Source organism: Phacochoerus africanus, chromosome 8 (genome assembly GCF_016906955.1).
Source record: "Phacochoerus africanus isolate WHEZ1 chromosome 8, ROS_Pafr_v1, whole genome shotgun sequence".
NCBI lineage: Eukaryota > Metazoa > Chordata > Mammalia > Artiodactyla > Suidae > Phacochoerus > Phacochoerus africanus.
This window is the reverse complement of record NC_062551.1, coordinates 69,736,574-69,761,477: the sequence shown is the minus strand read 5'-3', so window position 1 is coordinate 69,761,477 and position 24,904 is coordinate 69,736,574. Positions and strand designations below refer to the sequence as shown.

General features: G+C 52.4%; 2 protein-coding genes across 10 annotated transcripts in view; one reads left to right on the top strand and one right to left on the bottom strand.

The window, feature by feature from the left end:
• Window positions 1–22,135, top strand: part of CLSTN1 (calsyntenin 1) — an 81,806-nt gene extending 59,671 nt beyond the window's left edge. For 2 of the 4 annotated variants that reach the window (XM_047791670.1, XM_047791665.1), the window contains 14 exons: window positions 402–551; window positions 656–841; window positions 3,761–4,009; window positions 4,462–4,583; window positions 10,446–10,608; window positions 14,504–14,560; window positions 15,705–15,862; window positions 16,910–17,058; window positions 17,360–17,586; window positions 18,107–18,277; window positions 18,547–18,692; window positions 19,715–19,850; window positions 20,188–20,372; window positions 20,564–22,135. In XM_047791670.1, coding sequence (XP_047647626.1) covers window positions 402–551; window positions 656–841; window positions 3,761–4,009; window positions 4,462–4,583; window positions 10,446–10,608; window positions 14,504–14,560; window positions 15,705–15,862; window positions 16,910–17,058; window positions 17,360–17,586; window positions 18,107–18,277; window positions 18,547–18,692; window positions 19,715–19,850; window positions 20,188–20,372; window positions 20,564–20,758 — 2,294 coding nt within the window. In that variant the 3' untranslated portion in view covers window positions 20,759–22,135. The remainder of the gene's footprint in view (window positions 1–401; window positions 552–655; window positions 842–3,760; window positions 4,010–4,461; window positions 4,584–10,445; window positions 10,609–14,503; window positions 14,561–15,704; window positions 15,863–16,909; window positions 17,059–17,359; window positions 17,587–18,106; window positions 18,278–18,546; window positions 18,693–19,714; window positions 19,851–20,187; window positions 20,373–20,563) is intronic. The other 2 variants (XM_047791669.1, XM_047791668.1) reach the window with 1 other exon arrangement.
• Window positions 22,136–22,576: 441 nt separating this feature from the next.
• The window catches only part of PIK3CD (phosphatidylinositol-4,5-bisphosphate 3-kinase catalytic subunit delta), a 59,657-nt gene continuing 57,329 nt past the window's right edge, over window positions 22,577–24,904 (bottom strand). For 5 of the 6 annotated variants that reach the window (XM_047791659.1, XM_047791661.1, XM_047791660.1 and 2 more), the window contains one exon: window positions 23,822–24,273. In XM_047791659.1, coding sequence (XP_047647615.1) covers window positions 24,136–24,273 — 138 coding nt within the window. In that variant the 3' untranslated portion in view covers window positions 23,822–24,135. Of the gene's footprint in view, window positions 24,274–24,904 lie in introns of all 6 variants that reach the window. The other variant, XM_047791662.1, reaches the window with a different exon arrangement.

Sequence of the window (24,904 nt, the reverse complement as noted above, 5' to 3'; positions counted from 1 at the left end):
CTCTAACAAAGTAAGTTTAAAACCATAAGAATAAATGGAGGTTGACTTGTGTAGACTCATTCTTCTGCTTAAAGGTGGATTCAGGGTGTGTTCAAGTTCAGGAAAGCCAGGCCAAGTGTTAATTATCTTGAGCATCAGGGTGTTTCTATGTTAGTATTTCCAGGGCTGAAAGCATGTGCATTCCATGTGTCAGCACAGGACGACAGATGTTAGAGACAGCAAGCGTTTGAAAATAACCTGAAAAAATATATATATATGTATATAACGGAGTCACTTTGCTTTACACCTGAAGCGAATACAGTATTCTAAATTAACTATATTTCAGTATTTTAAAAAAAAAACGTCAGGAGGAGAAAAGTGGCATGGGTTGGGCGGCTCACTGTTGTTTTTCCCCCGGAAAGGCTACATAAAAAACACGGAGAAGCTGACTTACGGGAAGGAACGCCAGTACAAGCTGACCGTCACCGCCTATGACTGCGGGAAGAAACGGGCCACAGAAGATGTTCTGGTGAAGATCAGCATCAAGCCCACCTGCGCCCCCGGGTGGCAAGGTGAGCCCCCCTCTCCCGCTCTCACACCCGCCCTCACAGCTGGCTCCCCAAGACCCCTGACAGGCGTGTCCTCCTCTCCCCCCTTCGGTCCGTGGGCCCCGCAGGATGGAACAACAGGGTCGAGTACGAGCCTGGCACCGGCGCTTTGGCCCTCTTCCCAAACGTCCACCTGGAGACGTGTGACGCATCGGTGGCCTCGGTACAGGTGGCCGTGGAGCTGGAGACCAGCCACATAGGGAAGGGCTGTGACCGCGACACCTACTCCGAGAAGTCCCTTCACCGGCTCTGTGGTAAGGAGGGACCCTCCCCGCCAGAAGTCCGTTTAAAAGGTCCTGTTGTGTATGTGTGCATTTTAGGAACCACTGATTTGAGGCCAGTTCTTTTTCTGACATATGTTGAGAGTCCTCGAAATAGGGGTTATGTAAGCTGAGTGAGTTTTAAGTGAAATGAGATGTTTATTTAAGGGCTGATTTTTTTTTTTTTTTTTTTGCTTTTTAGGGCCACACCTGCGGCATATGGAGGTTCCCAGGCTAGGGGTCCAGTCGGAGCTGTAGCCGCCGGCCTACAGCACAGCCATAGCAACGCAGGATCCGAGCCACATCTGCAACAAACACCACAGCCCACAGCAACATTGGATCTTTAACCCACTGAGCAAGGCCAGGGATCGAACCTGTGACCTCATGGGATACTAGTTAGGTTTGTTACCACAGAGCCACGATGGGAACTCCTAAGGACTGAATTAAAAAACAGCAACAACCCATCAGTAATGCACTAGCTTTTGTCAGAGGTGAAGTGGACAATCAAAACTAAGGAAGCCACTTCTCACTTATAGTCTCACAGACTTTATGTCCCCGAGACCAGGGGAGGAGGTGGCACAGCTGAGAGACAGAAGATGGCGGAGCTGCCCCAGGGCCAGCTCTCCGTCTCACCTCTGTTCGGATGTGTGTCTGGTTTATCTCAATGAGGTAAAGGTGAGGTATGGGGGCCCTCGCAGGGAAAATGCCGAGGAAGGGTGTTTTACTCTCCAGTGGTAAAAAGTGGGAACGGAAATGGCCTCTTCAGGATTGGGAGGGTCTTTCGTGTTTCAAGAGCTTCTCAGCAACAGCTTTGCAGGGAGTGTTTTCTGATGGTCATCTGTCTTTTCCGTAGCCTGACAAAAACAATTGGATCCAGACAAAGGGTATTCTTACCTCATTGGCAGTTGTTACCTGGTAACTAAGTGAAAGGGAAAAAGTATACTCTCTGCTGGCTCATCCTGATGGCGCATATGCTTCGGTATTTTATGGCTCTGAGTCCAAATACTCACAGTCTTGTACCTAAATAGATGGAAGTTAAGAGATCCAGAATATTTCCGATTTTAAATTCTATAAGTGTAGGGCATAAAACTTATTTTCTTGTAATGCCATTATTTTTTATGGTAGCAAATGAACAGTTTCTCAGCAGAACCGTTTAAAGGTGGAAGGGAAAGAACTCCATGTTTGAGCGCTTACTGTATGCTGGGGACCTCCACATGTGTTATTTCATTTAACCATCCCGTCAGGTCTGCAAAGGCGGTAGCGTTGACCTTGTTTTTTTGGAGGAATTAATTGAGGCGGAGGGAGGCCGAGTTGCTTGCCCTAGGTCACACGTTTAGGAAGCGGCCAAGCTTGGATTTGGACCAAGATCCTAGGATATTTGAAAGACCAGGCAGTTCCAGCCAAGACGGGCTGCCCCCGGGAATGGAGAAGTTGGGAGAGGTTGCAGAATCTTCTGGGGACGAATTTAAAAGAAGGTCGAGCCTGGCAATGTGCAACAACAGTTGTGAAAGTGTTTTATGTTCTTTGGCTTAGCATTCCATTTCTAGGAGTTTATCCTAAGGGAATAATCACGGAGGCACGGAGGTCATCATCAAGGCAAGGCTTAATCCTGAGAAAAATTAGGGATGAGTCAGTGGGCACAGGACAAAATCAGTGAATAAATTACAGCATAAATTCTATGCAGTGAAATGCTGTGCAGACATTTTAAATCATGCTATGAAGAGTTTGAATGGGAATATATGAATATAAGTACATAGCAGGACTCTTTTTTTTTTTTTTTTCTTTACAGCCACATCTGCTGCATATGGAAGTTCTTGGACCAGGGGTCAAATTGGAGCTGCAGCTGCTGCTGCCTATGCCACAGGCACTGAGCAAGTTGAACCTGCATCCCTACAGACACTGTGACAGGTTCTTAACCTGCTGAGCCAAGGCAGGACTTCTGTGGACTCTTTTTGTAATAGATATTTTCGTATATATTTTGTAATATATATTCCTATGTATTAAACATTTTACAACATGTATATATTTGTAAAGACAGGACTAGAAGTATTTATACTCAGATGTTAATAGTGGGTGTATTTGGATGGGATCACAAGTAATGCTTCTTTTTTTTTAACTTTTTTTTTTTTTTTGCTTTTTAGGGCCACACTCACGGCCTATGGAGTTTCCTAGGCTAGGGGTCCAATTGGAGCTATAGCTGCAGGCCTACACCACAGCCACAGCAACGCAGAATCCAAGCCATATCTGTGACCTATACCACAGCTCACGGCAACACTGGATCCTTAACCCGCTGAGTGAGGCCAGGGTTTGAAGCTGCATCCTCATGGATACTCAGTTAGATTCGTTTCCACTGCACCACAATGGGAACTACTCTTTTTCTTTATTTTATTTTATTTTTTGTCTTTTTAGGGCTCCCGTGGCATATGGAGGTTCCCAGGCTAGGGGTCGAATCGGAGCTGTAGCCGCTGGCCTACGCCACAGCATCAGCAACGTGGGATCAGAGCCACGTCTCTGACCTACACCACAGCTCACGGCAATGCCGGATCCTTAACCCACTGAGCGAGGCCAGGGATCGAACCCATGTCCTCATGGATGCTAGTTGGTTGGGTTCATTAACCACTGAGCCACGATGGGAACTCCATTCTTCCCTTTTTTAATTGAAGTGTAGTTGGTATACAACATAGTGATTCACAGTTTTTAAAGGTTATATCCCCTTTTCTTCTTCCTTCCTTTTAGAATAATCCATGTTATTGATGAATCTTTTTAAAAACAAAACCCCTGCTTTTTGAAGACAAGTGAGCGAGAGCTAGCAAATGGTTAGGCTATGGATGGCACCTTAGCACGGGTTCGAAATGCTCATACTGGGTTACCTTCGTCACGTGATGCCTACAAAATGTGGCTGTGTTGTTTCAGGTGCCTCGTCTGGCACCGCAGAGCTGCTGCCTTCGCCCAGCGGCTCCTTGAACTGGACTGTCAGCCTCCCCACCGACAACGGCCACGACAGTGACCAGGTCTTCGAGTTCAACGGCACCCAAGCCGTGAGGATCCCAGATGGCGTGGTTTCCATCGATCCCAAGGAGCCGTTCACGATTTCCGTGTGGATGAGACATGGGCCGTTTGGCCGGAAGAAGGAGACGGTTCTTTGCAGCTCAGACAAAACAGGTAGGTGAGCTTCACCGGCCCTGGCGTCCGCTGCAGTGGTTCCTGGAGGCCAGCGCCTCGTCCTTCCCACAGAGGCTCCCGTGGGCTGTCGGTGACACACATCGTGCGGTGACCAAGGTACAGCGCGGGATTTGGGCGTTTGTAGGTTTGACTCCGTGGATCGGGCCCCACTTCTTAGAAAACCCGCATCTGTTCATTTCTACACCCTGCCTCAGCCCGCCCCGGGGAGTTCACTTAGGCTGGTAAAACTGTCTTCAAAATCTGTTAAAGAAACAACTTTCAGCAGTTCTCTGGTGGCCCAGCGGGTTTAAGACCCAGCGTTGTCCTTCCTGTGGCACGGGTTCGACCCCGGGCCCCCCCAACGTCCCCAAGCCACGGCAAAGAAAGAAACAGCCTTTATGTCTCCTCGAGGGCTTCGGCTGGCAGTTTAGCAGTAGAACTTCTCTTTGCAGACATGAACCGGCACCATTACTCCCTGTACATCCACGGCTGCCGGCTTATTTTCCTCCTGCGTCAGGATCCCTCCGAGGAGAAGAAATACAAACCTGCGGAATTCCACTGGAAGCTGCACCAGGTGAGTGAGTGGAAGACGCACTGATGATGGATTTTTCAGAGAGCTTAACGAGGCACTGCAACCTTGCACAGGGCCCGCTGTTTATGGGGAGGGTGTGTTTAAGAGTGTAGGATTTCGGATGTTCCCGTCGTGGAGCAGCAGAAATGAGTCCGACTAGGAACCATGAGGTGGCAGGTTCCATCCCCGGCCTCACTCAGTGGGTTAAGGATCTGGCGTTGCCGTGAGCTGTGGTGTAGGTTGCAGACGCGGCTCGGATCCCGCGTTGCTGTGGCTGTGGTGTAGGCTGGTGGGTACAGCTCCAGTTCGACCCCTAGCCTGGGAACCTCCATACACCATGGGTGCGGCCCTAGAAAAGGCAAAAATAAATAAATAAATAAAATTGCAAGGCACCACTATTCGTGACGTCTTCCCAACATCACATGAACTCCTCGCTTGTGGACGTGCACAGTTTCAACATCAGATCCCATCACACTCACTGTGATGTCGTCCTGTCTTTGCAGAGCCGATTTCCTAAGGTCCCCATGCTGTGAGTGTGGCCAAAAGGAAGGAAACTTTTGGCCTGAGCTTAATTTATTTGTCTCACGGAGTTGGTAGATAAGAGCCGTGGCGACATAGTGTAGATGTGGCTGCAGTCGGTCAAATACAACATTGTCTGAAGCAGTTACAGGGTCCAGACGCAAGAGCACCCACGAGAAGGGAGACGAGATCACCACCATCCGTGCAAGGATGAGGTGACTGTTCCTAGCTGACATTTGTATTTACATCCATCGGTTCTTTTTTTTTCTTTTTTTTGCTATTTCTTGGGCCGCTCCCGTGGCATATGGAGGTTCCCAGGCTAGGGGTCAAATCGGAGCTGTAGCCACCGGCCTACACCAGAGCCACAGCAACGCGGGATCCAAGCCGAGTCTGCAACCTACACCACAGCTCACGGCAACGCTGGATCCTTAACCCACTGAGCAAGGGCAGGGACCGAACCCACAACCTCATGGTTCCCAGTCGGATTCGTTAACCACTGCGCCACGACGGGAACTCCTACATCCATCGGTTCTTTCTCAGAAACCCTTACAAGTTTTTGCAAGACACTAAGAAATGTGTTATCCAGGAAAAAATGCTTTGCCACGTAGGTAGATGTGGTAGGTGCAGTTCTGTTTTCGTCACCATAGTCGGTATTCACACATGGAGTTTCTCCTGGTCACATGTTTTAGAAACTTTATGATGGAAAATTTCAAACATCTGAACACATAGAGTCGTGTAAGGAACAAGCCCACACACCCTTCCCCTAGTTCAGTCATTATCAACTCTTGGTCAGTCTTGTCTTATTGTTACCTCCCATGTTAATGATTTTGTGGTCTCCATCCAGTGGTCATGTTGTCTCATAGATTTTTGTGTTCACACTTTGTTTGTTGGCATCAGAATCCAAGTAAGGGCCATACATTGTAATCAGTAGGTCTTTTGTGTTTCTTTCAGCCTATATAGGTTTTTCTCTTCTTTCCTGGCATTTACTTAGTGACAAGATCAGACTTTTGTCCCACAGAGTTTCCCGTAGTTCAGATTTGGCTGCTTACTTCCCAGAGGGGTCATTTAACACGCTCCTCTTTCTTCTTTATACCTTGTAAATGGGGTGTGAGCTCTACAGGCTCCACTAGGATGGGGTGTCTGTGATTCTGATCTGCTTGAGCTCTGTGTCTGCTTTGTGATTTAAGGAGCTGTCAGTGGTCAGTGTCACCATCCTTGTAGCACTTGATCTTTGGTCATTTGGATCCTAGGAAGTGTGTTCCCAGGAAGGGCTCATGGCAGCAGTTAATGCCTGAGTTCTTACCTGTTGTTTGAATATTGTCTGTGGCCTTTATATGAAGGTCACTCTGGCTGGATGTCACCTCTCGGGCTCAGATTTAAGGTTTCCAAGAACAGAAAATTTCTCTCTTCATTGACTTCCTTAAAATGTTGCTATTGGAGTTCCCTGGTGGCTCAGTGGGGTGAGAATCTAGCATTGTCACTGCTGTCACTGCTATGGTGTGTGTTCAATCCCTGGCCTGAAAATTTCTTTGTGCTGAGGGTGCAGCTAGAAAATAAATGTTGCTATTAAAAGCTGATGGCAGTTGACACAACACTGTAAATCAACTATACTCTGATTAAAAAAAAAAAAGAGTGACAGTTACTATGGCTACCTTCTGAGAAGCATCGAAGATTAAAAATAAGAACATTTTTAAAAGGTTAAAAAAAAAAATCTGATGCCAACTCGATTCTCTTTCCTTAATGAAATGCTTAGTCTTTTTGTTTGGATGACCGTAGGATTTTTTTTTCTTTTCTTTCTCTCTCTCTCTCTCTTTTTTTTTTTTTGGCCGCACCAGTGGCATGTGAGAGTTCCTGGACCAGGGATCACACCTGCGCCACAGCAGTGACCTGAGCCACTGCAGTGACACCCCAGATCCTTAACCCACTGCACCAGCAGGGAATTCCATTTTTTTCCTCCTTTGTTTTAAGGTTGTTTAATTTTTAGGAATATGTCTCTGTTGTTTGGCGGGAGGTGTTTCCCAAATACGTGGTCTGCCCTTTTGGTATAAGGTTTCAAACAGTTTGGTGGTTCAGGATAGATTTTGTTGGAGTTTTCAGTATTCTCTTTTCCTGTCTGGGGACGCCTTTTGTCTTTTGTTGATTTTCTTCATCTGTTTTCTGTATCTGTCTCATCCCTGTGTTTTGTCATCTCATTTCTGAGTTGCTCTAATTATGTACCAAGTTCTTTGCTGGTTTATATCATTTTCCCACTGTCTTTTAGCATGTCTTGATATCCTAGGTTATCGTTCTTATCTCTTGTGTTCCCTGTGTCTTTCAGGTATGTTTTCATTATCCGAAGGGATTATTCCCTTGGAGGGTCCTTTTCTTTTTCTTTTAAAAACTCTGTGGGGAGTTCCCACCATAGTGCATTGGGTTAAGAATCTGACTGCAGGAGTTCCCATCGTGGCGCAGTGGTTAACGACTCCAACTAGGAACCATGAAGTTGTGGGTTTGATCCCTGGCCTTGCTCAGTGGGTTAAGGATGTGGTGTTGCCGTGAACTGTGGTGTAGGTTGCAGACGCGGCTCAGATCCTGTGTTGCTGTGGCTCTGGCGTAGGCCGGTGGCTACAGCTCCGATTCGACCCCTAGCCTGGGAACCTCCATATGCCTCGGGAGCGGCCCAAGAAATAGCAAAAAGACAAAAAAAAAAAAAAAAACAAGTTCTGGGGAGTTTCCATAGTGGCTCAGTGGCAACGAACCTGACTAGTATCCACGAGGATGTGGGTTTGATTCCTGGCCTCGTTCAGTGGACTAAGGATCTGGCATTGCCGTGAGCTGTGGTGCAGGTCAAGACAGGGCTCGGATCTGGCGTTGCTGTGGCTGTGGTGTAGCCTGGCGGCTACAGCTCTGATTTGACCCCTAGCCTGGGAACTTTCCATATGCTGTGGGTGCGACCCTAAAAAGAAAAAACCCAAATTCTGTAATAATAAGCTCCTTCAGAAAGTAATTTATATTACACCCCCAGCTGGTGTTTTTTTTTTTTTTTTTTTTTTGGCCGTACCCATGGCATGCAAAAACGCCTGGGCCGGGGATCAAACCTGACCCACAGGAGTGACAATGCTGGATCCTTAACCCACTAGGCCATCCGGGAACTATTCCCAGTTTTTAAAAATGTTGCAGGTTTCTAGGGTATTAGTAGAATAACACTGCATTTATATGTCAGTAGTATTTGGTCAAAATCCATGAGTATATTCTGAGAATTTCTGCATACTATGAGTATGGCCAAAAAAAGAAAGAAAAATTAGAGTTAGCATAATTTTCTTGAAAACATGGTGATTCGGAGAGTAAAACCCCAAACCACAGACAACACCCACAACAATGCTGTTGGCAGGGTTAAGTACGTGAAAGCTGAAAGTCAGGTGGAAAAAAGCAACAGGTTCTAATCCAGGAGATACCAGAGGGTGTGAGGCCACATTTTTTTTTTCAACACTTTATGAAAACAACAAAAGGGAGAGATGGAAACCTAAAGCCGGGGGGGAAAAATTTCACGTTGACCAACTTTCTTTGCCAATTGTAGGAAAGCCAATTCCACGTAAAACTGAGGGAGGAGAGTTCCCGTCGTGGCGCAGCGGAAACGAATCTGACTAGTATCCATGAGGACGCAGGTTTGATCCCTGGTCTCGCTCAGTGGGTTAAGGATCTGCCATCGCCATGAGCTGTGGTGTAGGTGGCAGATGCGGCTTGGATCTGATGTTGTTGTGGCTGTGGTGTAGGCTGGCAGCTACAGCTCCAATTCGACCCCTAACCTGGGAACCTCCATATGCCGCCGGTGCGACCCTAAAAGCCAAAAAACAAAAACAAAAACAGAAACAAAACTGAGGGGGGAAATGACTGCAGCTCAACCCCCCACAAAAGTTTGGGGTATTTTGTTTGTTTAATGGCTGCACCCTCGGCACACAGAAGTTTCCAGGTCAGAGACTGAATCTAAGCCATGGCTGCAACAGCGCCGAATCCTTTAAAACCCAATGCACTGGGCCAGGGATCAAACCCGAGCTGCTGCAGTCAGATTCTTTTTTTTTTTTTTTTGGTCTTTTTTGCTATTTCTTTGGGCCGCTCCCATGGCATATGGAGGTTCCCAGGCTAGGGGTCGAATCGGAGCTGTAATCACTGGCCTACGCCAGAGCCACAGCAATGCAGGATCCGAGCCGCGTCTGCGACCTACACCACAGCTCACGGCAACGCAGGGTCCTTAACCCACTCAGCAAGGGCAGGGACCGAACCCTCAACCTCATGGTTCCTAGTCGGATTCGTTAACCACTGCGCCACAATGGGAACTCCCCCCAGAACTTGTTTTAAATAAAGACTTAAACTAAAGTTAAGATCTTATCTGTCCGAAGTGAATTACTGTACAATTCCTTTATTTAGAAATATGTGATTATACATTTATATACACACGTATTGTTCGTATGTGAGAAACATATTTGTAATGTTAGAGGTTTGGATTTTTCCTCAAGCTCATAGGGAGCAATTTTCCTTTGGTAATTGCTTCATTCATTTTGATGTCTCTGGTCTGTTGAAGCTCTCAATTTCTCCTTGCTTCAGTTTCTTCGAATTTGGAGGGAAATTAGGCAAGCTTTTTGGAGATAACATTTTTAGAAATGTCATATCCCAGAGCATCCCCTTCTCTGCCTGGCCCTGTTCTTGCCCGCCTGCGTCTTTCCCCAAAGCCAGCAGTCAGGGAATCCAGACCCGACGGGAGCCTTGGAGACTGCAGCCCCCCACCCGCAGCCTAGCACTCTTCTCTAGATAGGGCAAAGGAGGGTCTGGTCTGCCTCCGGCTCCGTGTGCACCGGTGGTTTGCAGGGGGTCTGTGACGGGATGCTGCTCCTTTGTGATGGGAGAGGAGCGTGGTTTCATTTGGGCATCTGCACAGTGTGTCCTATTTGTCTAGACCAGCCATCACCTTTGAACTGAAAAAGAAAATGCACCTGCCCCAGTGGGCCCCGCTGTGAGGCTGGAGGCCTTTTGCATTTTGAACCAGAAGAGGACAGGCCAGCCCAGTGGGTGGCGTCCCTCTAGCCGATGCTTGAAGTTCCTGGGGCCCCACCCTTGGCAGAAGAGCTGCCTGTTTGGGGCCTTGTCACGTGACCCCCACCCCCCACCCTGGGTCGGAGATGTCCCCGAGATGGTGGTGTCGCCTCGGCCCTTTGGGGAGAGATGTGCGATGGATGTTGTCCTTGTTTTGAATCTTTTCGTTCGTAGGAAGACGGAGATTCCTCTCGGGTGCTTTTCACTGTGTCCAGTTGTGTGGCTGTCATTGGGTGAGCGGGAAGGTGACATTTCACACTTATGCCCTTGGCCTCGTAGGTCTGTGACGAGGAGTGGCACCACTATGTCCTCAACGTGGACATCCCAAGCGTGGTGCTCTACGTGGACGGCACTTCTCACGAGCCCTTCTCTGTGACTGAGGATTACCCGCTTCACCCGTCCAGTATTGAAACGCAGCTTGTGGTCGGGGCTTGCTGGCAAGGTACAGTCATGGTCACTGGCCCTGGGTTGCCCTCGGGTCTCAGGAATCCTGTCACTCGTCTCTGCTGTGTTGGTGCCAACAGGCTCTTCCGAGCATCTCCAGTGCACTCCCCCACCCCCACCCCACCCCCGCCCCGCCGTCCTGTCCTCTCCTTTATCTTTTTATCCCCTTGCCCCGTGCCTTTCTGGGGGCACTGCTACTGTCTGGCAGCGGGGCAGCTCTGGGGAGCCTTGCAGAGAGGGGACAATGTCACAGAGGAACTGTTCTTAGGTTAATCTGTTTGTTGGAAAGTTTACAAAAACAAAGAGGCAGCCCTCAGGCACAGGCGTGTGAGTTGTTTGGGTCCTGAGGGCTGGTCCGAGTACTGAGCACTCGATCGTCTGGTGGGAGCACCTTCACCTGCAGCGAGGCCTGCGATGGGGAGGGTCCCACAGGCGGGGAGCAGGACCAGATGTGACGACAGGCACCAGCGAGATAAGACCTTTTATTCTTGTTTTCATTGGCAGGCTGTGTGCTGATGACTTTACTACGCACACTGTCTCGTTAAGTCTAACAATAAATAATAAATCCGTGGGCAGAGCTGAAAAGCTAAGGAGCAAACCACGTTACCCGCTGGGATTTGAACCCGGGCCGATGGCCCACCGAGCTGGGGTGTCGACCTTTTCTGTGCCATGGAGCCATTGATTGGGACCCCTTCTCAGGAAAAGTTCTTATTAATCTATAAAATAAAACATAGAGGACTTCAAAAGCATCAAATCAAATGGAAATACAAGTACAAAGTACTAAATTTGTAACCATAAAAGACCCAGACTTGCCAAAGCAATCCTGAGGAAAAAGAACAAAGCCAGAGGCATAGCCCTCCCAGACCTCAGGCAGCACTACAAAGCTGCCATCATCTAAACAAACAGCATGGTTATTGGCACTAAAGCAGCCCTATGGACCAATGGGACAGAATACAGAGAGCCTAGAAATAAATCCACACACCTGTGGACAGTGACTCTTCAACAGAGGAGGCAAGACAGTCTCTTCAGCAGGTGGTGTTGGAAACGCAGGACGGCCACATTCCTGGAAATCAATGAACCTAGAAAACACCCCACACCACACACAAATATAAACTCAGGGAAGTTCCCCTGTGGTGCAGCAGGTTAAGGATCTGGTATTACCACAGCTGTGGCACAGGTTGCAACTGCAGTGCAGGTTCGATCCCTGGCCTGGGAGCTTCCACATGCAGTGGGTAAAATAAATACATAAAATAAACTCCAAATGTCCCAAAGTGCTGAATTTGTAAAGCGATAATAATACCTGTGCTGCTTTATTAGCACATGAAGATCCGGCAAGTCCATCACCTGCCAAGCGTAGCGAGGGCCTCTGTGACAGTGCTTGTCACAAAGATGGGCAATGATCTCTGTTGGCAAAGTCAGTTTCTGCTCCTAGTCCTATGGTTTGCAGCTGGCATTTATAACCAAGGGGAAAGACTAGATTTCGATAGTAATTTTTCCCATCCGCGTTCACGGACGTCTCGTCTTCCCTCAAGGTTCGTGGGCCTCCCCTCCACCCTTGCCCTTGACGCTGCATCGGGTCCCTTCACAGTGTTGCCATCACTGCATGCACCTGCTGAATAGGCCTGCTTTCTCCCTTCCTATGAAAACATTGTACTTTGTATCAGGTTAGAAATTGATTAAAGAGCCGAATTTCCAAGACAGCTTTGCCACTTTTAGAATTTGAATTTCATCATGTTCTTGCAGGTCCTTTTAAATGAAAGGGAATGAGACAGCATTTCACAGTGAACCACTTGAACGAATTTCCAGTTTTAATTCTGGTGGTGGTTCACCCATGAGAAAGTAGATCGTGAGACAAGGAATGAGGAATAAATTATCAAGCACATAGGAATTTTTTAGTTGTTATTCTTTTATTTGATTATTTTTGGCCACACCCAAAGCGAGTTCCTAGGCCAGGGATTGAACCTATGTCATAGCAGTGACAATGCCGAGTCCTTAAACCACTAGGCCACCAGGGAATTCCTTTTGTTGTTGTTCTTAAAATTTCAGTTCAGGAGTTCCCTTGTGGTGCAGTGGGTTAAGGATCCACACTGTCACTGCAGCAACTCAGGTCGCTGCTGTGGCTCAGGTTTGATCCATGGCCCGGGAACTTCCACATGCCATGGGCACAAACCCCAGCCCACCCCCAAAAAAGTAAAATTTCAGTTCAAATTAGCTTCCTAATTTACATAATGATTTTAAAAGTAAGAATAAGAATACAAGGGTGAAGGTAACTGTTGTTTGGGGTTCTGGGAATTTGGCTGCATGGCGTCGCATAAATCCCCATGTTCCATCCTGCCCCCCCCCCCTTCAGGTCACAGTGTCTCTGCTGGCAAGTGGCAGCTCCTTTCACCCCCTCTCATCTCCTCTTCCTACCTCTGCCTCTCAGGATCCTTAGCCAGAAAAATATGCCTGCACTTCCAAGCCAAACACAAGTTTATAAAAATTTTAAAGAGGAGGAAGGTCTTGCTTCTCCCTGTAGCCTGGGCCGTAGGCCCCACTCAGGGCAACAGCTACAGCGCCAGTTCTGTGTGTGGAAGGGACGTAGGTGCCGCGGGCTCTGGGCTCACCTGCGCCCGCCTGGCCTCGTCCCCAGCACGTCCCCACGAGGCTGCAGCACACAGTGGAGAGGCCTGTGCCGTGGGGCTGGAAAGTAGAGAATCTATAACCCATCGCTGGGCCGTGCCTCTGCCCAGGACATGGGGTTGGGAGCCGCAGCCCCTGTGAGACTTCGTGTCCCCAGGCCCGTCACCAATTGAGTAGGTTTCTCTGGGTGAGTTCCTCAACCCCAGACTCTCCCTTCTTGTTCAGAAAAAGTGGTTAAAAATGCCTTCTTTCCTCTGTCACTTAGAGGTCAAAGTCTAGACCGATGTGAACTCGTTTTGAACCTTCAAAAAAGACACACCTGTTCACTCCATCCCAGGCTCTGGATGCTCCCACATGGGTCCCGTTTCATTGGTATAAGGTCTTCCCCTTGCTGTGGCCCAGGGTGGGTGAAGCTTATGCCGGGGACGTCGGCCACCACCTCGAATTGTCCTGCCTGACAGCACAGGCTGAGGAGATCAGTACATTCAGTGCCAGCTTTTACTCATCTTGTTTTATTATTATATTTAATTATTATTATTATTGCTTTTTAGGGATGCCCCTGCGGCAAAGGGAAGTGCCCAGGCTAGGGGTCCAATCAGAGCCACACCACAGCCACAGCAACGCTGGATCCTTAACCCACTGAGCAAGGCCAGGGATCAAACCCCGCACCCTCATGGATACTAGTTGGGTTCGTTACTGCTCAGCTACAACGGGAGCTCCCTCCTCTTATTTTAAATCCAACCTGATGGAGTTCCTGTTGTGGCTTAGCAGTGACAAACCCAACTAGCATCCATGAGGATATAGGTTTGAGGCCTGGCCTTGCTCAGTGGGTTAAAGGATCTGGTGTTGCTGTGAGCTGTGGTGTAGATTGCAGATGCTGCTCGGATCCCGAGTTGCTGTGGCTGTGGGGTAGGCCGGCAGCTACAGCTCCGATTCGACCCCTAGCCTGGGAATCTCCATATGCCTCGGGTGCAGCCCTAAAAAAAAAGACAAATAAATGAATAAATCCAACCTGTGCTTTGGCAAGGAGGCCTCTGGAAGGTGGAATAAAAGGAGGGAAAGAAGCCTGGGTGTGGTGAGTATCTCTTCGGGGAAAGGGTGACCAAGTCCAGGCTCTATCCAGGTCGAGTATGTCCCCAGGAGGGACGAGAGGGGACCTTTTCTCTTTGTGTTTGTGTTTGGTAGCTTTTCAAAACTAATTTTCAAGGTCCAGTTTGAAGAGCCTAATAACCTCTTGGTCCTTTTCTATTGTCTGTCTTGCTTTTCTACAGAATATTCAGGAGTTGAAAATGACAATGAAACTGAGCCTGAGCCTATGGCCTCTGCAGGTTCCTGGACTTTTTTGCCTACGGTTCACTATTGTGTTTCATTTAAAAACGAGACATCAATTCATTGCACATTTCGCATGAGATGCCCACATTGCATTTTGGTCCCAGACTCTGTTTGAGCTGCTGCTTTGCCTTATGCTGCCCCCATTGCATCGTGGGATTTCCCTTTTCTGCCCATTCTGACCCCAGTTGAAGTGTGAGCGTCTGATGCGTTAACGCAGTGCACTAATGGGAATCTTTTTTATCCACATCAAGTTTTACCCCATCCCACTGCCTGAGGTACCCCCCTGACATCTCATGGCAGGTTTGGGAGGCCACCTCCTGCTTCTCATGTGTCTGAACCACGAGACAGGAAAAGATTCGTGTCTGGATCGCCTGTCCTGACTGACGATACATGTTGAATCGTGTTTCTCAGCCGTCTCGATCCCCAGCGGTGGGTTACTGTCCTCTGTCCTTATCAGGACTGGACGTGCTGCTAGGCTTCTCCTCCTTCCGTGTACAGACAGCCTTTAGTTCCACCTGGTCTTGGCTCTTCGTTACCGTCTGTCAACGGCCCCTTTTTTGGGTTTTTCTTACGTCTTCACTTCCCATTTCTCCGCAGCGGTGGAGACAGGCATGCTGGGTCTCCACAAAATAGCCACCTGGGCGGCCGTGACCTGAGGTTCCTAAGTGCAGGGTGGGGCTTGAAGCATCCCTTTGCCTCTCTGGTCCTGTGTGTGTGCTTGCCCCGGGTTTGTATGCAGCCCCAAGTTAGGAAAAGCAGCCCAGCGCCTGACCTAGCTGACTGTCAAGGCAGCAGTTGAGGAGGCTGGCACCGGTATAATGTCACTTGTGCATCATAGTGGCAGGTGCAGCAGAGGCCACCCTTACCAGGGACACTCATGGGGCCTCTTAGCTTCTGGGCTTTGGGCGAGGGACCCCCAGCTCCTCTCTTCTCTAGGCCACATGCATGACCATAAACCATTTAATTTCCTCATTGTGCTTTCATGTCGATCGCAAGCCTAACAGGATCTGGTAGGAACTAACCCGCATGTCCACCCATCAAGCTGCCACCACCGGTAACACTGCATTGAAAAGTGACGGTGAGCGCCACCCTGGGCTGCGCTCATGACTGCTCTTCCCTCCCCCCAACCCCGTTCTGAAGGTGGCGACCTGCACATGACCCAGTTTTTCCGAGGTAATCTGGCCGGCCTGACAATCCGTTCCGGGAAGCTGGCGGATAAGAAGGTGATTGACTGTCTGTATACCTGCAAAGAGGGGCTGGAGCTGCACGTCCCCGAAGACAGCGGCAGAGGCGTCAAGGTAACAGCCTCTAACCTGCTGCTGTGCACTCACCTGCCCGGCACCCACAACTCCTTGACCACAAGAACAATGGCTGTTGGCACAGGCTGGTCTGTGATGGGTCCTGAGCTCTTTTCACTCCCAGCTCCTCCAACACCACAGGTGGGGTTTTTTCCTGCACCCATTCTCCAGCTCTCTGGACGGCAACTCCTGGAGCGTCCTGCAGTCTCGTTCAGTCCTGACACTGACGGGACACCAGATCCCACTGCCCACCAGACACCTGCCCCTCGGCTGCCAGCTGCAACTCTTGAGCCCCCAATACTCACACTTCCGTCCAGCATGGCTGAAAGTCAAGGGTGCCCACAATCCCACCCTCTTTTCAGGTTCAGTCTTTTGTTAAAACTGCTCTGAAAACCCCAGAAAACACTTCACTTGCTATTCCTGGTTTATTGTAAAGGATACAGCTCAGGAACAAGCAAGCAGAAGAGGTGCCCCGAGCAAGGGGTGCGGGAGGGTGCACGGGGCTCCCACACCCCTCCACATGCACCTGCTCCGGGCAGCTGCGTGTGTCCTGCAGTCCATCGTGTAGATACTGACCAGTGTCTCCATCTCCAGCCTCTCTTCCCGCCGCAGAGTTCAGGGCGTGGGGCCGAAGGGCCAGTCTAACCATGTGGTTGGTTCCTCTGGCAACCAGCCCCCATCCAGAACGTATCGAGGGCCTCACCAAGGGCCACCTCCTTGCGGTAAACTGAAAGGAGCTTGGGGGGAATAACAATAGATGCTCCTGTGACTCAGAAAATCCCAAGGGTCTTAGGAGCTGTGTGCCAGAAACCAGGAACAAAGACTAAATGAGGTATTTCTTACTCTATCACAGACGTGTTTGCACCTTAGGTGTTCGCCCTCGGATGACAGGGTCACCGTCGCTCGAATTATATGTGCTCTTCTTCTCCAAGTTGCCAGTTCCAGTCAATCCCAAGCTAATCCTCTCTGCCAGAGGGTTTGTGGTTTTGAGCTTCTTGCCATGAGAACCTTCTTCCTCTCCTCTCTTCCTCTTTGGCACCATTTCAGATCCATGCCACCCCCAGCCAGTCAGTGTTGACCTTGGAGGGAGAGGACGTCGGGGACTTGGATAAGGCCATGCAGCACATTGCCTACCTGAATTCGCGACAGTTCCCCACCCCTGGGATCCGCAGGCTCAAAATCACCACCACAGTCACGTACGTACCGACGCTTAACAGTAAACCTGACTTTGCTTCGTGACCCCGGGGAAGAAAATGTGTGTGTTTAGGTTTTTAAGACAGCCCAGCCTTCCTTCTGTAAAGCAAGGTCACCCATCACTACCTACCAGAAAGCCTGAGTGGTGCTTATTAATGACGTCTGGGGAGCCTGCCGACACCTGCCCACAGGCAGTCGTGGAGCCCCCACCCTCCCCACTCCACCTCCATGCACCTTCGCCTGCGTGGCCTGCGCAGCTGCCTCCTAAAGCCCGGACCCCTCCCCTCCCTTCCTGGTTGGCAGGTGTTTCAGCGAGGCCACCTGCATCTCCATCCCCCCGCTGGATGGCTACGTGATGGTCTTGCAGCCGGAGGAGCCCAAGATCAGCCTGAGTGGCATCCACCACTTTGCTCGAGCAGCTTCTGAATTTGAAAGCTCGGAGGGCGTTTTCCTTTTCCCGGAGCTTCGGATCATCAGCACCATCACGCGAGAAGTGGAGCCCGAAGGGGAAGGGGACGAGGACCCCACAGGTACCAGCCCCTCTCCCTGGGATGGCCACCTTTGCCTGGGCGTGAAACTGGGCACCCGAAACCCCCTGCCGCCACTGACCCCCTGGCCCCTTTCCTCTGTGGTGTTGGAGACTTGATTGCTGAACGCTGTTCTTGGGTCTGCTTCTGGACTCTGACCTGTGGACCTGCGTTGGCATCTTTGGAAACCCACCTGGAGGGTCCTTTCCTCTTTTTCCGCTTGACGGCAGCGTCTAGGATGATCTTGTGGGTGGAGACCCGGGCAGACGATGCTGTCGGGGTGCTCCTGCTGGCTGCGTGGCCACAGCAGGACAGGCGCCCCCTCGCCCATTCCCAGGCCTTCCCAGCGGCCATCCTCCTAGACGCTTAAAGCACCCCTGCTTCTGGAAGGCGACGGTCCCGCACCTCTGTCTGTGGTCCCTGAAGGGGCTCTGAGTTGAGGCCGAGCAGGTGGGCCGGTGGCCGTGACCTGTCTCCCTGGGCTCCGCAGTCTCAGCTATTTCCCGTTTGGGCCTTTTTGCAGTTCAAGAGTCACTGGTGTCTGAGGAGATCGTGCACGACCTGGACACCTGCGAGGTCACGGTGGAGGGAGAGGAGCTGAACCGTGAGCAGGAGACCCTGGAGGTGGACACGGCCCGCCTGCAGCAGAAGGGCATCGAAGTGAGCAGCTCTGACCTGGGCGTGGTCTTCACAGGTGAGTGGCCGAGCGGCCAGACCTGGAGGGTGAAAGCCCAGGCTCTGCACGTCTCCTGCCATCACAGAGCCTGCAGAGACCCTGGAGCAGGTGGGAAGGGGCATGTGCTGGCTGCCCGCCCGCTCTCCCAGACCAGACAGGAAGGGGTCCTGTCTTCAGAAGAGGGGTGGTTCCGGCGTGTGGCCGGTGGCTCTGGGCCAGCCTGCAGCCTCCCTCGGCCGGCAGCCAGTGCTCCGGGCCCCAGCCACGGCGTCTTCCCTCCTGCGCAGGCGTCGACACGATGGCCAGCTACGAGGAGGTCTTGCACCTCCTGCGCTATCGGAACTGGCACACCAGGTCTTTGCTGGACCGCAAGTTCAAGCTCGTCTGCTCCGAGCTGAATGGCCGCTATGTCAGCAACGAATTCCAGGTGGAGGTGAGTGCAGGGCTCGGCTGCGCAGGGCCAGCAGCACAGGGCCGGGCCTCCCCGACGGCCCTGAGGCTGGCAGACGCCAAGTTTTCGAGCATTCGTGGTGGCTGCCGTTTGGGTTCATCCTGGGGAGGGTTGCCTTTTCTAGCCGAGGGGCTGCTCCAGGTCAGACCTGCAGGGGTTTGGGGTGACAGGTTCTGCCTGGTTGGGCTGAGGCTACAGGGCAGTGCCCCCCTTTTACTGCCTGCCTCAGCCTAAGAGGGGCCTTTAGAGGGAGGCAGGCAAGAGCACGTGGCAGGCAGTGCCCCGGGGGGTGGGGCGGGGCAAGGTCACTTCTTGAGATTTGACGCTGCTTTCAAAAGAGTGGCACCCAGGGAACCAGGGGTTCTTCGTAGATGGCTGGCCCTGCTGTAAACCAATCCTGGGCCCGGGGCGAGGGGCGGCTGGCCCCTGAGCCTGGTCACGGTGACTCAGGCCATGATGGCCAGAGGGCACTCGTCCTGCTCTGAAACCTTTCCTGCCACCCAGAGCTTCTGTGTCGGGGGACGTGGCCCCAGGGTTCTGCTCGGCAATTGAACGCTCCACTGTGACCCCGTAGCAGCAGGGCGCTGAACTCAGGGCCGAAGCATCCTTGAGTGTTTGGTTTGAAGCAAAGGGTGGCCGATTGGAAAGCAAATAGAGGCCAAGCCGCACCCTCTTTCATGCGGCTGCGCTGTGGGGAAAAGGTGAAATGGTCTGTGTCTGGGTCTTTCCAAGGGACCCGTGGTGGTGACGGGCCAGCGGTGGTGCTGGCTTTTCTCCTCCCATCTGTTGCGGCTGAGTTATTTGATGAGGTACAATAAAACTGAGCTCTGAGGACAGCGGGGCGTCTTGCGGACAACAGGACGGTTGTCACCACAGTCTCCTGGGCTTCTCCTGACCTTTTCCCACCCACGAGCAAACCCACTGCGGGGGCGCTCGCCCTGTCAGCGGCTCAGGTGCAGTGCCACCTCCCGGACCCACGTAGGCTGCCCTCTGTCTCTGCCCAGGTGAACGTGATCCACACGGCCAACCCCGTGGACCATGCCAGCCACATGGCCGCGCAGCCGCAGTTTGTCCACCCCGAGCACCGCTCCTTCATTGATCTCTCGGGTCACAACCTGGCCAATCCCCACCCGTTCGCAGGTAGGACTGTGGGGAGAAGCCCCGTGACCTCTGCCGTCCCTGCAGGCGACGGTGGACGCCCCTCCCCCCTCCGGCCAGCCTGGCTCTCCCTCCACATCACCCACAAGGCAACCGAGGTGCCGGCAGAGGGCAGCGTCCCTGACCCCCGGCCACAGGGCAGGGAGGGCCCGAACCCACATTTGCACCTGGGCTGAGCCTTTCCCTGTGTGTCTGCCTGTTCCCTGGGGGCGGAGGCCGCGATCCGTGTGCGGGGGCGGGGGGGAGGACGTCGGGGGCCCACCGGGAGCCCCGGGTCAGGGCTTGCTGTCCCAGCTGTCCCGTCCCCTCCTCCCCGCAGTCGTCCCCAGCACCGCCACAGTGGTCATCGTCGTGTGTGTCAGCTTCCTGGTTTTCATGATCATCCTGGGGGTGTTCCGGATCCGGGCGGCCCACCAGAGGACCATGCGGGACCAGGACAGCGGGAAGGAGAACGAGATGGACTGGGACGACTCCGCCTTGACCATCACAGTGAACCCCATGGAGGTAGGTGCAGGCGGGGGACACCTGCAGGCCCCCTTCACGCTCCTGTGCGTCGCGTGGCCCGTCCGCTGACTGTGTGGGGACACTGAGAACCCCGAGGACCCGGTTCGCCCTCGGTGAGGCCAGCAGACGCTGCTGGGTGGTGAGCCGGGGCAGGGGCTGGAGTCACCGGCCCCGGGGCATTTCTTCGCCAGACGTACGAGGACCAGCACAGCAGCGAGGAGGAGGAGGAGGAGGAGGAAGAGGAGAGCGAGGACGGGGACGAGGAGGATGACATCACCAGCGCCGAGTCGGAGAGCAGCGAGGAGGAGGAGGGGGAGCACGGCGACCAGCAGACGGCCAGCAGGCAGCAGCAGCTGGAGTGGGACGACTCCACCCTCAGCTACTGAGCCGGCCGCCCCTCCGTCCCCCCCTTTCCTGCTTCAAGAGACTCCGCTGTCATCTCTGCGCTCGCCCCGAGGGTCCACGGTGTACAAAGTCATTCTGGCCAGTCGGTCTGCCGACCCGCCCCCCGCCTCTGCCCCCACTTGGTGTGTAGGACTGTAGGCCCCCCTGCTCCCGCCGCCGCCGCCGCCGCCGCTGCCACCACCCCCAGGTCTCTTAAGTTATGTGAGGAGCTGACACTCCCTGTCTCGCCGCCGGAGATGCGCGGTGCCTGGACTCCTTGACAAAGGTTTAGAATTGCTCACTCCCACCTGCTAATCCTTTTTTTCCCTTTTTTTTTTTAAAGAAAAAGTTTTTATTTTTTCCAAACTAGTGCATGTACAAAATGGCAGAATGGGGGTTCATATGTAGATGAACTGACTTTTTAATATTTTGTAAATAAATTGGGACTCCTCGTGTCTTCTGTGCTAGTGTAATCCAGGGCTGGATGCAAAGTGAAGGGGCGACACTGAGCCTGGGAGGGACCAAGGCCCCTGCCCTCTCCGTCCCCCGCGGAGGTGAGGAAGGGGTGCGTCCTTCTCACAGCCCAGTGACCTCCTGGTCTCGGCGTCGGGCCTCGGCATGTGGCCGGGCCAGCAGGGGCGTGCACATCGGTGTGCTGCCTGGCAGGACGGGACCAGATCAGGGACCCTCTTGGGAGGCTGAGATGGCCAGTCTTTTCTTTGGGATTCTGCCCATTCCTGCCTTGGCGGGAGGGGAGAGGGGGAGCTGGGGTCCCTGGCCTTGTTGCTCGCTTCTCCGAGGACTGGCAGCTCCTTGTACAGGAGCCTGGACTCAGGTGCAGCCTGGGGCTTCACCCCGAGCCCCTGTCCACCTCCTTGCCGTGGGAGCACACGGCAATCTCACAGTCAGTGCAGACCCTCTGAGCGCTTGGTTTGGAGACGCCAGCAGGCCTGAGGGATCTGCAGATTTGCTGAAACGACACCCCATGGCCCCAAGGCAGTGCTCGACTCCCCGTCCTCCGCAGAGTCCTGGGGTCAAGCCCACGCCCAGCAGGTGGGGTAGGGCAAGGGAAGCTAAAACCCCTAAAGCCCTCGGGTTTTCAGTTACATGTAAAACTTTAATTTCTAAAACGGGGGGAGATAATTTTGAACACTGTTCTGTGATCATAACTGCTAGTTTCGAGGACACTGCCAGCTGTCCTGCATCCTGTGTGGCCATCCCCCCATGTGCTGTCGCTGTAGCTGCTCTGTTTAGACAATGGGTAGACGCTCTGTGGAGGCGGGCCCGTCTATAGCCGCCGTGGTGTCACTTTTCAGATGTGTATATTGATGATAGGTCAGAAAGTGTATACACTACAATAAAGTCTGGTTCTAACTCCAGTGAGAGAGTGGGTTGTTTTTTGCCTTGTTTTCTTTGTCTGGTCCTACCCATGGCACATGGAAGTTCCCAGGCCAGGAGTGAAGTCCTGGTGACGATGCCAAATCCTTAACCCCCTAAGCCACCAAGGAACTCCCTCTTGTTTTTATTTTATTTTATTTTTTGTCTTTTTAGGGCCACACTCATGGCACATGGAGGGTCCCAGGCTAGGGCTAGAATCGGAGCCACAGCTGCCGGCCTACACCACAGCCACAGTAATGCCAGATCCGAGCCGCGTCTGCGACCTATACCACAGCTCACAGCAACCCGGATCCGAACCTGCGTCCTCATGGATGCTCGTCAGATTCATTTCTGCTGTGCCACCTTGGGAACTCCTTGCTTTCATTTTAACCCTGTCCTCTTACTCCCTTGTTTCTTTTAGAGCCAAGAACATAACATACAAAGGCTTTTATTTCTTTTAATCCGTTTTGCCTTCTCTTTCAAGGTTTTTCAGCGTGCCAGTCTCAACCTATGTCAGTTATGTTGAACTGGCCTTTCCCATACAGAAACAGCAATGATTTAAAAAAAAAAAAATAGAAAACATTCTTCTCGCCAGGCACACAGGCTGTGCGCACAAACCAGGAATTGCTGTGTGTATGCAGCGTGCTGCCCATTCCGAGAAGCACAGGCTCATTTAAATAAATAACAGACATACCCTCGGCTTTTCCTATTTCCAAACAGGTGAAGTGGGCCTGATGAATGGAGCAGTTGATTGGGAACCGGGGTGGCCCGTGGGGCTCAGGATGGCAGGGATTGCTCTCGGCCATGCCCCTTACCCAAAAACAGTTGGCCCCTGGGCTTTTCTGCAGGCCATGCACCTGGGCTCAAGACAGCAGCTACCTCTGGATCTGCTGAGCCCCGCAAGGCCTTGAGAGGTAAACCGTGTAGCTCGGGGGAGCCTGAGTCGGCTGCTAATGTGGTAAGCTCACCTGGGGGCTTCTGCAAGCCCAGATCCTTGGCCCCATCTCCAGAGTTGGCTTCAGAAGGCTGGGGGAGGCCCGGGAAGTTGCATTTCTCAAGCTCAGATGCACCTAAGGCTGAGCCTGAACCACTGCAAGCTAGTTACTGGCAGAGGAGAAGACGCCACCTCACCCCCCAACCCTCACGCTTCTGGTACGTGGGTCCTTGGGGCAGGTTCTCAAAGGTGAGTGGGAGAGAGTGGGTCCTGCACCACCTCTAAACCCACCTTCAGAGGAGGTTACTCATAATTGCACAAACTACTCGCACCTGTCTGCATCTTGCTCCGCGACCAGGATGAGCTCAGTCAAGTTCAGATCTTTTTCACGTGTCTCAAGGACCAGGGTGCCCTGTACTTGACGGGGGCTGGAGCTGTTCTCCTTAGCCATAGAGGTTGAATAAGTAGTTCGGCAATTTTTTTTCTTACCCGCTATAACAAAATCGCTTTACAGCAGAGATGAGAGAATTCCCGTACCCAAGAGTCCCTTTACAAGTGGAAGCATCCCTGAATCTAGAGGGTACCTGGGCATCCTCCAGGAGTGGCGAGAACTCAGTCAACAGAGGGCCCAGAGGTGGAGGGGCGAAGACGCGTGGGCGCCCTGTCTGGGCAGAGGCACCAGGTAGCTGCCAGGCCCCAAGACCTGTGTGGTCCAGCGGGAGCCCGGGGAAACTCCTCCATGGGAGAACAGTCCTTGCTGGCTCCAGATCCACCAGCTGGAAGACTTGAGGTTACAAATCCTCGGCAAGATGCAGCTTCAAAGTGCCCAGGGCTCCGACGGGGGACAGTGCCCCTGCCCTGCGCGAAGGGCGCGTTTCCGTTTATGGCTGTTGGGTTCCTGAAACGTTTCAAGTCATAAATAAATAACCAGTGTAAACAAAAGGCGATTGTGTAGGTTCTTTTCCAAGGATGCGGTTCAGGCTTTTAGACCCCGGAGGGTGGCTGAGGGTGCCTGGCTCCCAAGACAGGTGGCTTGCATGTCTCCGGACCCAGGGCTTGGAGGGGCTGCTACTGCCTGTTATCTTTGGACACGTTGTGGGCCAGCCAGTTCACTTTGGTTTTCCAGCTCTCCCGGAGGGCTTCGTTAAACTTCACCCGGAAGTGCTTTAGCGCCTCCTCCTCCGTTTTCCCCAAGGCCAGAGAGTCCTGAGGCAAAATCAAAGCAGTGGGCGTCCACACTGAGGGGCTCCACCGGGACCCCTCCTGCCCCCCTGCACCTCCGCCCTCTGGGCAGCTCAAGCTCCGTCCTCGCAGAACCGCACGGAGGGAGACAGGTGGCCACGCAGCAGCTCCCCTGGGAAGAGCTCGTCCTTCTGCTCCTCAACCAAGGCAGGCCCCTGACCCATCCTCAAAATAAGATGCCAGCTCGTGCCAAGAGGTCTTGGCCCTGTGGTGGACGGGCAGCCTGGCCTTCTCCTTTGGAGCTGGCAGGAGGGGTAAGTGGGGAGCAGCTTCATCCCAGGACCTGGGCTCCAAAGAGGACACCCGGCAGGGGCTGCGGCCTCCACCCTCACTCCCTGCCCGGAGTCTCACAAACTGAAAAGATGCAGGAAGGAAAAATGTTTCCTTTCTGTCTTTCTAGGGCCACACCGGCGGCTTACGGAGGTTTCCGGGCTAGGGGTTGAATCAGAGCTGCAGCTGCCAGCCTACACCACAGCCACAGCAACACAGGATCTGAGCCACACCTGCAACCTACACTGTAGTTCATGGCAGTGCCAGATCCTTAACCCACTGAGCGAGGCCAGGGATCGAACCTGCGTCCTCATGGATACTAGTT